General features: G+C 36.6%; 1 protein-coding gene across 1 annotated transcript in view; it reads left to right on the forward strand.

Moving 5' to 3' along the window:
• Window positions 1-12,012, forward strand: part of POLA1 (DNA polymerase alpha 1, catalytic subunit) — a 204,286-nt gene that overhangs the window by 68,475 nt on the left and 123,799 nt on the right. Inside the window, exons 27-29 of the mRNA XM_055802046.1 lie at window positions 6,893-6,925; window positions 8,517-8,609; window positions 11,124-11,329. Coding sequence (XP_055658021.1) covers window positions 6,893-6,925; window positions 8,517-8,609; window positions 11,124-11,329 — 332 coding nt within the window. The remainder of the gene's footprint in view (window positions 1-6,892; window positions 6,926-8,516; window positions 8,610-11,123; window positions 11,330-12,012) is intronic.

The raw sequence follows: 12,012 nt of genomic DNA on the forward strand, positions 1-12,012 counted from the left end.
TTTGTTTCTTTTTCTGGTTTACAGAAATACTTAATCTTTTTGAAAAACTGTCTTTACTGTTGGTTCTGAAACCTACTGCCTGATTTCTCTAGGACTTCTAGTTATATGGCTATGAGAGTGACTTATCTGGGAAATAAGACAGTATTCGCATTCCTCTTACCTCAAGATTGAGAGACAAGCTTATATATTTGAAAGATAATTTCTGAAACTATAGTTCAACTTAAACCTGATGTGAAGGATGGTATGGTTATTCTTCCCTTCTTGGAAACAGATTTTGCGGTTGTTTGGAGGAAAATCTCTGTGTTCTGGTTTAAACCTTGATTGCTTTCTAACTTGTCTAACTAAACAGGAAACCTTGGTTTATAAGTAGTTCATTTTAATTACGTACTGTTCTTGTAGTATTATATCTTCTAGTGAAAGATTGAGTCTCTGTTTCTGAATGTGTTAACCAGTTGAGTTTGGGGAAACAAAGCAAAGTAAAGCTTTCCTGTCTAAATGTTTGTTCATTTCACTGAAACAAATGCTGCTGTTTCCTCTAAGGAGGATATACTTGTCCATATGCATTTAAATATTGAATAACTTAACACATTTTGGTTTTATTAGGAAATAATAAATGATGCTTGTCATATTCTTGCTTATTAGTGGTTTTACTTGTGGTTTACGATACAGTTAGCTTTTGATGTAGTTGCAGTGTACTTGAAATGCACAATGGGTTTTCTTATTAAGCAAAGCTACCTCTGTGTCGTATGGTTAAGTACAAAGTGTTCATCAAGCATAGATTTATTTAATAAATTTAAATAAAAAAATATTCTTAAGAGTCAATGAGCTGAAATTGGTTTAAGCACTGTGTTCTTCAACGTGGTTTAGGTGTTGTGGATCTTGTTTTTTCATGGAGTGGAACAGGAAAAGATTCCCTCCTCCTTCGTTTGTTCTAGGTTTTCAGTTTTGAATTAATTGGTCAGAAAGACAGTAATTCTGTGGGTGGGCTATGAGCCCTGGAGCTTCTCTGGGAACTGCTACTGATTGTGGTGTTTGGTTTCTCTGGAAGGAGCATTACTGAGTCTGGAGGGTTAGGAGATGCCTATGCCATACAGACATCTTTCACAGGTAGTTATCCACCTGGGCATTGTATCCTTAGTGCTTCTGGGAACACAGAGTGGGGTCAGAATTGGATCAGTTGCCTTCTGCGCACTTAAGCATTCAACTTCTGTTGAGCACTGTTTCTCCATTTCCAAGATTTTGAATGAATTTCCAACACAGAAGTTTTTGGGTGGGTTTTTTTTTAAACTTCTGTCCAAAGCTGTAGCACTATGTTTCATTGGGGTTTTTTCTCTTTCATCCAAATGCCAAAATAATCCTTTCCAAACTAGTCAAAATTTGCTTTAGTATAGCATGGTTAATAATGCATTGTGCAGAATAACCAATAATTGTACAGTTTGGGAAGGAATTAATTCTGATTTTCCTGTTCTCTTCAGCAAAACTTACTTTAAAACTTACTTTAAAATTTTAAAGAGGTAATTGTTTCTGGCTCCAAAGGAGCATTGTCTTCAAGTTGTAGTTTGATTTGCATATTCACCTTCAGTGTTTTACAGTCATCTTTGCATTCCTTGTCAGAATGTGCAAAGGTACACATTTATTGTTGTGTTCAGCAAGCTTCTATTGCTGCCTTTTTTGTGAATTTTCTTTTGTTCATGAGGCAGAAGATCCTACCTTTTGTTGACATATAAACATGTATCGCTGGATCTTTGAGTACACTGCTTCAGCTCTTGGAACCATTCTCCCTTTGGTTTTGGGGCACCATCCAGTACTAGTTTTGTACACAGCAGCTGTTAAAGTTGTATTAATGTCTGCCAGTTTTGTTGGGTGGAGTATGGACACTTGGTGTCCCAAACAAACAAGCTATAAAGAAAAATTATGGCAACATGGGGTGTATTTCGCATGCTGTTAATGCTTCCTAACAGCGTACACTTTTCAGAAATGTAACTTTGAATGTGTTGTCTAAGTACAGCAAATAACTTGGTAAAAGCTCTTTGAAACAGACTTATTAATTGTTTGAATCTGGTCACTCGAACTTTTCTCAATCAAGTTCATTGTCTAATGAAAAGGCTATATTGTGATGCTTCATTCCCTGTGGCAAACAAGGCTTCTTTCACTTTTGCTTATGGTATATGTGCCCTTTTTGTCCAGTGGTAGAAACATTTTTGAAAATCCTCCTTAATAAAATCTTTTTGCAGCATCCTTTGGCCGTGGTTTATTAGTTCTAGAGGCTACTTACTACAAAATACTAGCAAAGCTGGTGAATAGGTTGCAGAAGCACAGAGGTTCAGAAATGCTTCTTGTGTGGGTTATGAGTGGTGTTGCATACTGGAACACAGTTCTTCCTGCTCATATATTCCTCTGTGTTATGGGAAGGACTAGCTAATATGAATTACTAAAGTGAGTGACAGAATTATTTTCTTAGTATATAAATGCATGAGTAAACAACTGAGGTGGAAACAAATATCAGGTCTACACTAGATAACTAGAGGTAGTCTTCAGAAATACAGTTTTTGCCAAGGCCCTAAGAGTGTTAGTTTTTCTCCCTGTGCAAAGTGAATGCATAAGTGATTCTGGTTTTTAATGCAACTTTGGTGGAATATTTTTGTAATTCTGGTCAGTTTTTTCACTCGTCTTAAGTCTCCCTTTCGTTCCTTCTTGCCTGCAACCCCAGAAATCTGCAGAAAATGTGTGTGTCTTCAGAAGAAACCTTTGCATCAGCATGTTAGTTTTGTGTTCTATCCTATTGTTTTTTAGTTCAGGTATCAGCTTGTTTTCACATAAGCGTCCTCTCATTGAAAGGGACTCTTTAGTGATTTTTAAATAAGGAATCTTTAAAAATATTTGATGTAATGGATAATAGTAAAGCTGTTCTTTGTATATTTATTTATAATAATTCCCTTTCTTAAATCAGATCTTCATTTAATTAATTAATTAGTGAGTTGGAGTAGAGTTAGGACAGGAGATTTTGCAGTTCGATGATTGCTTGTCCGCAATTACAATCTTTCTGTTTGTACTGACTCGCAGTTCATGAGCGAGAGAATATGTGTTGCTAGTTTTGCTTTTACAAGAAAAAAGTTAAAATAGAATTTCACAGATGTTCACTGTGCTGAGAAGTTCACAGGTTTTTAGAAGTATATGTTTGGGGGGGGGGGGGGGAGGGAGCATGGCTGTACAGATGAGTTGCCAGGCAATTAATTCTTCCTACTTGGATTGCCTGCAATAGGAGACAATCCAGCTCTCATGAGCAGCACAACATTATTTGCAAAAGGAAACTAGTGAGTAACAATTTTCCTATTCTCTTTCTTCTTTCTCCTGTCTTCCTAGCCGCACCATAAACCTCCCTCCCTTTGCTGTGCATTTCTGAGAAACTGCTAATGATTGATATGATAGCAGTGCTGTCGTTCTTTTTAACAAAAAAAAAAAAAAGAAAAGAAAAAAAAAGAAGAAAAAAAGAGTAATTTTTATTCTAGGTATTTTAATAGAGTCCCATTAAGGATGTATTGCTGACTGAAATATTGGCATGAAGGGCTCTCACTGAGCTGAGCCCAGGAATTAAGAAGTCAGGAAATCGGCTGCTGCATTGCAAAAGAACCTTGTGTGACACAGTATCTCCTGATTGGGGGGATCATTACTGCTATTATGACTCGACTTGCGTAGGAATTTTAAATTTCATCTGAATGTCAGTAATAACCCTCTTAGCAAATTATCCTGAATAAAATCACGAAGGCATTTTATATAATAGGTGTTGAATTACTGGATAGATTTGCTAATTAAATACTCTTTGTTCTGCTGCAGTTGACATTACAGGGTAAGATCTTGAACAATTATTCTCAACAGCTGTACTTTGTTAAGGGAAAAATTAACTACAAAGTTTATTTTTTTTCTACACTTGAAGTTGGCAGATTTTTGAAATGTACTTGAAAAAAATTCCATCATCCAATTGGTAATGAGAAGATAAATATGCAGGTGTTGCTGTGAAATCAGATAACTACCGACTGCCTTATTAATGAATTTAGCAAGCCTTTATAACCTTCTGTTTTGTAGCTGTTGGCACTTGCAAGTGATCTCCTGTCGGAACGGGTAGCACTAGCATATGCCAGTCACTTGATGAAGTTACCTTGTCTGTGACCCTCTTGTTATTAACTACATCCACTGCTGTCACTGGAAACAATTGAAAAACAGTCTTTGCACAGGGGTAATCCTATTTGGAAAAAAAATGTTATCTTTCTAACTATTCATAGATAGCATTATTTCAGAGAATTAAGTAAAAAATGCCAGAGATTATCAAGGGGGAAAATGGTAGGCTGCCTTTTCTTTTACATGTAAACTCTTCATTTCTCTGTCCAATTTTAAAGTTTTGTTTTAGGGGCTTATGTTTGCTTTTGGAGTACTAAGGGAAAGGCATAACCTTTCTCTGTAGGTGTTAGCTAATAAGTGAGAGAAGGAGGGTGGTGGTGAATAACCTGGAATTCTGATTACTGTGTATGAAATTTGATGTCATGTACCAGTGATACGTGTCTTTAGAGTAATTTCAAAACTCCATGGAAAGGTGATGGGGCGATGCTGTCTGAATCACTTACTAGGAGATGAATAGGAGTGGAATATCTTTTTTAAGCTTCTGATTAAAATGGAATCGGGTGTGTCTGAGTACATACAGCCTAGGGTGAATCTGCAGTTAAGATTCACCATTTTCCTGTTCTTTGTCTACGTAGAAGATTGAGGCCAGCTGAGCTTTTTGCAGTTCAGGACTTCAGCAGAGTTCAGGCATCACATTGTCTGAGTACCTAGTTTGTGGCATCAGTGGATGGACTTTAAACCAACTGGCCGTTTTGAATTTTATCCAGAGACTGTAAATCTATAGGTATTCATATGTGCTTGGGGAGTGACCCTGATAAGGACATTCATTGTGAGTCAGCTGTGTCAAAGTTACATCATGGTTTGGAACCTAACCTATCCTTAAGTGCCTTGAAGGGAATGGTATATTATGTTTGCTTAGTTCATGTTTTTGTACTTTGGGAGACTTGAGTCCATCCTTAGGTGCAGCAGTTTCTTTTTTTAAAGATGAAAGTGGCTAGAAAATGTGTCTGAACAGAAACTATTCTGTTAAGTTTGTAAAGTCAGGCATTGCAAAACTAAGGCGGCTGGGGGCATACAGCTTTTGGTGCATAATTCTGTGGTGCATAATTTAAAACAAACTGAACAAGCATAGTGGAGCATCATACTTCAGTATTTATAGCTGTGATAGTTCAAAGGTTCAGAAATATCAAAGAAACTTGCCATTAATGTTGAAGGAATGACAGTGTTGTCATTCTGTTCGTGTACTGTTGTTACACAGAGATGGACATTTCACCGTTGTTTCAGAATTGTTTGCCACCATAGCAGTAGTCAATATTGCAATAGTCAAGACTTCTGGATTCATTTTAGGCTCCTTGGCCTTACAAAAGTCATGAGATTTCCCTGAAGATGGTCTTACCCCCACTGAGTGTGGCCAGCTCTTCCCTTTTTGTCCTTTTCTTTCCTCATCCCTGCTGATTCCTACTGCTCAGCACCCTGTCACACACTTCTTGACTACAAGGCATAATTCTGCCTTTTTGGCAAATGTGGCCAAGGAGTATTGCAATTTAATGTATGAAAAATAATAAAACTTAGACTAGGTTACCCAATTTAATATAACCTGTCAAAATAGTGCATTGCCTGACTATCTTTTAAGCTGGAGTACCAAATTGTTTGTTTTAACCTTAGACTCTGATCTACCATAGCTATAACAAGTGGTTCAAAGTAATCCTCTTTAAGAAAATTGAAAGTATAAATATATACAATTAGCAGGACTAGCTGAAAAAGAGCTGAGGTTTATGCTGAGTGGGAATGGAAGGAACTGAAACCAGGGAACTTGGGTCTAACCGGCTGGAATCTGGAGCTGTGTGCAAGAGCAGCAGCTTGCTGACAAGAAAGAAAATGGGGAATACGGTGGAAACATAGCCCGGTGACTGCAGGAGCGGGCCAGATGTTGGTTCTCATGCAGCTGCCAAGCCCTTCCTGATGCAGCAGCGACGCATTTGGTTCATCAGGCTAGTTTTACTTTGTCTTTTCTGGATTACAGCTGTATCTGGCTTCAGATGATAGCTGTTCCACACCTCTCCGCTATGCTGACCAGTTTTAGAGGTGGAAGTAGTTGCCTACTCATGTGAGGTCTCTGTAGCTGTTTCTGAGGTTCAGAGAATTGCTTTTCAGAGCATTTAGGGAACTTGGCTGAGAAACTTGCCCATTGATTCAACATCAGTTTCCTATCTCTATCCCAGCTCCTTATCCCAGCTCCTTGTCCCAGTTCTGGTTTCCCTAAGGAGCTTAGGTTTTGATGACCCATTTTGAGGTCATTAGAAAGGTAATCAACCTTTTGACTAAGTTGTTATTAGGTGAGCACCATCCAAGCTATACTGAATAAGACAGGATGTTTTTGGGGAAAAACACAATGACATGGAGAGATAAGATGATGGAGATGAAGAAGACAACTGACCTAAATTACTGAGAGAGGCTTAAATCTGGCAGTTCCCAATTAGGTTTTATTTGAGTATTTGATTCAGTGTTCTTTTTTTCCCAAGGTAGAATGTGTGTGTGCACATGCAGTTTTGAGATTTGTTTTAATCTTGTTTTAGGGGAGTTAATAATGGCATTAATGCAAGGTCAGATGAGAATTTGCTCATGTAATAGGAGTGTTGAGGTGACTGTGTGTGGCCAGGTTTGCTTTGTTTTGAAAGGTGAGAGCATTTGGAGTTAGCAACCTAATGGATATGTTTGCATATGTTAGCTTGTAATTATATCATACACTAATCTTAGATTATTTTTTTTTTCCCAGATTTTGATGCATACCAAGGAGATGGTGCAAAAGGTAATGCTGAGCATTTTCATTAAAAAACAACCCTTAAAGAGCACACCTGGTGAAATTTTTTTATTCTAGGAGTACTGTAGCCCAAACAGACCTGAAATCACTTCTTAGGATGCCTGGTTTACAAATGTAATCCTTCCTAATGGATTATAGGTTTTTTCTTTTCCTACCACAGATATGATCTGGCCCCTGCTTGAAGCCTATGTGTGACTGTTTCAAGCAAATTAGTGACAGTGCTAATTAGAGTTTACTCATAGACCTGTTACACCATGTGTTCTAGTGTTTTATTATGGTTTATTTTTTGGCATCCTTTAAATTCTGTCACAGAGTGGTTTTTTGATTAATGGAGTTTAACATGGACATAGCCATGCTGCAGTTTTTTACAGCTGCATTGACTTTCCACCACTGAAGACATCAGGTTTTCATTTTTTCAAGTTAATATTATGTAATTGGATGCGTCTGCCTGGGGGTTTTTTTCGTCACATTTAATGGTGGTGTTGATTTTTCTTTGCACTTTTGTATGCACCTCAGGCTTTTTTGTGTGCCTCAATTTGTCTAGAGTTTGCTCCATTATCCCAGAGTATTTATGGCAGTATGGCTCATGTACACAGTCTTTTCCAAGTAGGGCATTTGAATTGTGCTCAGAATGAAAGATAATATGGAGGGCAGAGTGTCAGTCAGAGGAGTCGAGTAGGTGTTTGTGTTCATCTCCAGGTGTAATTGTTTAGTAGTTCAACCTGGGGATACAAAACTTGTGGGTTGTAGTAGCTAGATCCTTAGCCAAAAGGAGTGCCTTGTTCCCTGAAAGATCTGCTGCCCAGGGGAGGACTAACACAGGTAATTACATTACAGCAGAAAAAAACAATTGGAGTGGGAAGATGGAAATGTGAAGCCACATGCATAATCTGAAAAAGTATAAGAGCAGTAGCCTAATCTGGATGGTACTGTGCTATTCTCAGTTACTGTATCCACTAGCCGATACTTTATTGTTTGAAACAGAATATCTACTTTTTTCTTTTTTTTTTTAATCCAAATATTCGGAGATGAGGGATATTTATATTGCATTTATTATACTTTTGATTTAATGTAGACTGTATGGAAGGCAGTAGTATAGTGGTGGCTGCACATGGGATAGGATACCTGACTGTGGTATTCTCTTGCAAGCACATGGGCTAAATGCCTTACCTGAATAGCCTGAATTTGTTCAGCAGTCTTTGAGTCTAAGCAATCTTGTGTCCTAGCAGTCCAAAGTTATTTCTGATTAGAGTTCCTGCTGTTTCTCAAGATTAGACTTGTTCACTGACTTATTTTTCTAACATTCATTTAGTAAAATTTTAACTACTTATATTATGTACACAAATGAACTGTGTTTTTTTTTAAAATGTATCAGTGATTTAAGTTTCATTATTCTCTTAAAAAATGTCTTAATGAAATATACAGACTTCTCAGTAAAACTTACTTTACATTCTTCTGCTTTTTAGTATTTAAGGGATAACACAGAGATAATGATATTTTTGAATCTTTAAAATGAGGTGGGACTTTAAAAAGATGAGGTCGTTCTGTTTTGTTTTTCAAAGCAATTTGTTTCATTTAGATGAACCTTGAAGTGATTTATGGAGACACAGATTCCATTATGATAAACACTAATAGCTCCAATTTGGATGAGGTCTTCAAGCTGGGGAACAAGGTAAGGAATTTTTTCTATTTAAAGCTTTCTTACATGTCTGTGTTGTAACACTGTGTGGAACAGCTGGTATTACGAGAGGACTCCATGGCATAAGCAGAGAATAGGCCATGAGGAAGAATCTGACAAGGTGTGGAAGCTAGGGAGTAGTGAAAGATCAGTGCCCCATTCTTCAGGTGTAGCTATTTTGTGCATTTTAAAAAGTGATTAAATTACATGAAATGTTTCATTGTATAATGAGCCTTTCCACCAATCCTAAGTTACCAAGAGACTATCTGAATACTTGGTAAGTCAAAATGTAAGGTACAATTCCTCTGCATTAGCTCCAATTATGTTAACACAATTTTTATTTTAATGGGTTTTGTTTCAGCATGAGATATGTCTATCAGTTTAATTTTGTTTAGTTACGTAGTATATTACACTTTGTGTGCCATCAGATTTCCAGTGATAAACTCAAATATTAATTTCCAAGGTATTCTAAGTATGGAAAAGATCTGTTTGATTAGCAGTTGGCAACTGACAATGTGGAAGTTATGTGGCACTCTGAAATTGTGGAAGTGAAGTGAGAAACATTTCAGAACATTTTAAAGAAAGGATGTAAGAGAAGTTGGTTTTGAAAGATGGAAAAAATTGTGATGAAAATGAGAGCTATGGAAGCTCTAAAAAACTCGAAGGTGTAGAGGTTTTTTTCAATATAGTATTAAACAAAACTCATGAAATTTTAAGGCAAGAGTGGTTCTGGGGTTTTGGATTTTTTTTTAGAATACTTCTGCCTTCATGCTAAATTAGTACTTTGAGAAGTAGATGTATGTCAGGAGCATGGAAAAAGGAGTAATATCTTGATGTTATAACCAAGTAGTAGGAGGGCTGATGGTGTGGAAGAAAGCAATCTCTCTTTTTTTGTTTGTTTGCCACAAACAAGACTAAATATAATTTCAAGTATATATACAGTAGCGTGTAAGAAAGTTTAATCTTACTCTAGCCGTCTGTGTGTGTGTTTTCATTCTGGTTTGGTTTGTGTCCCTGTACTCATTTGCTGGCTAAATGCTATAGAGGAACAGTTAAATAATAATAATTTTTATAAAGACTGACAGGATCATCACCATAAGTTAAATACTTCTGACTTTGATTCAGGTTTACTGAGAGAATAAGTACGTTTTTGAACTTGTTGCCTGCTTAATGATTCTTTCTGAGTTAAATCTCAGGCTTTTTTATTCTATGTACTTCTGTATCCTGTGTCAGTTGGTTTTGATTTTTTGTTGGTTTTTCTTGGTTTGGTTTTTTTGGTTTGGTTGTTGGGGGTTTTTTATTTAAAGAGACAGACATGTTTTGATCAAAATTTTTGTATTGTGTACTTGATTTGAGAAAGGAATAAACTTAGGTCTGTAAATAAGGAACACTCTAATTTAGCATCACAATTGTGAAAGTTGTGGCTCTCAATACTTTTTTCTGTGGCATAAAAAAGTGGTTCTTATGTTTCTTGTTTCCCATTTTTCTTGTTTGTTTGTTTATTACTCAAGAAAGTGATGGTAACTTTTTTGAAAACACTTCTGTCATTTAGGTTTTCCTCATTTTGCATAATTCATATAAAAAAATTTCGGGAAAGATCATTCTATCTGTTGATGAGGAACACTAAGAAATGTCACTGTTCTATTGCATAATAATTTCTTCCGCAAAAATTCATGTTCAGAGATGAGGGATATTTACACTGCACTTATACTTTTGCTTTAATGTAGACTGAATGGAAGGCACACAGGTTCAATACAGTCAATTACTGTGAGAGCAGTTGGTGTATATACCCCTGTTCTGATGTAGTGTGAATTTATCGCCTGTCTTCAGTGATGAACTGTTCATCCAAGAGATTAATTTTGGTTTTCTACTGGAGAAAATTCTCTCATCTTCTTTCTGAATTTTTGAATTTTTCCCATCTAGCCTTGTCTTACTGGTTTCTGGTTGTGTTCACTCCTGCCCTTAACCTCCCATTATTTATATCCATGCCCATTTTAGTCATTACTCAGCAGAATTTCATACTTTTCTCATTTTCTGTGCATCCTTGTGAGTGAGATTTGCCAGTATACTCCATACTGCACTGTTGCTGATTTTTAAACACTTGGTTAGTATCATGTTAAAAAAAAAACAAATTAGAAAGACTTAAAAAAATAGCAGAAAAATGTTCAGAAGAATTGTTTGGTTGTTTTTGCTTTAACAAACAAAATGCTAACACTTCCCATGCTTCTCTGCCATGCTTGATTTTGTTAGGGAGTTAGATATGCCAGGCTGTAAATCCTGAAGAAGCCAATGGGTGCACCTTAATTTTAATAGCATTTCATAGTTACTACGGTGTGCTTAATTTCATGATTAATGATATCTGACAAGTCTTTAAAATGTGTATGCAAGCACACAGCGTGTAATGTTAATTGTTTTAAAACTTCAGAATGATACACTTCTAGATGGAAGTTAAATTTGTCCATAGTTATTAAGGTGTTGCATTTGGTTTTAATGTTGGTGCATTTGCAGGTTAAAAGTGAAGTGAACAAACTCTATAAATTGTTGGAAATTGATATTGATGGAGTCTTCAAGTCCTTGCTACTGTTAAAGAAGAAGAAATATGCTGCCTTGGCTGTGGAACCAACAGGAGATGGGAAATACATAACTAGACAAGAACTGAAAGGACTGGATATAGTCCGAAGAGACTGGTGTGATCTTGCAAAAGAGACTGGAAAGTGAGCTGCTTTGTGGCATTGTCCTCTTGCTCTGATTTAAACAGTACATGCTTCATAAACATTTGGTATCATGTGTCTGTTTCCTGAACAGTGCAAGCTGGTAACTAATACCAGTTTTAGGGCATCTTTACTCATTGTTGTAGGAGGTGGTAAATGTTACATTTTGGCATTGGTAACAGATTATACTTGCGCAAGGCCGATGTCTCTAATTTCAGAATTTGTTTTTGCATCTTCTGTGGAAGCTGTGCATTTGAGTTGTCACAATTTTGTATATACAGTTTAATAAACCACAGATGAAGTCTTGTGAAAATGATAGGTGCTATCAGCATTTGGAGTCATAGGTTTTAGGCCTGATCTTTTGAAAGATGGTTGAAGAAGCTGGTGGTCAGCTCTTTCAGTATCCTCTGATAATGCTGGAAGTGCAGATGCAGCTGAGGAGATGATCCATTCCCCCAAGACTGTTTCTCTTCCATTTTTCAAATGAGATTCTTCTGATAGTTCGTTATGACAGATACTGGATAGCTGATTTATTGATCATCGTTGCACAGGGTATTTTTGTGCTTAAATTCCATAAAAATACATTTTAACACTGTAGAAAGAAAATTGCAGCGGGTGGAGAGCTGGTCATCTGGGGGCTGACTCAAATTATATTGCGTACTGCCTCTTGAAAGCTTAACTTAAAT

The sequence above is a fragment of the Falco peregrinus genome, chromosome 4 (genome assembly GCF_023634155.1).
Source record: "Falco peregrinus isolate bFalPer1 chromosome 4, bFalPer1.pri, whole genome shotgun sequence".
NCBI classification, from domain to species: Eukaryota; Metazoa; Chordata; class Aves; order Falconiformes; family Falconidae; genus Falco; species Falco peregrinus.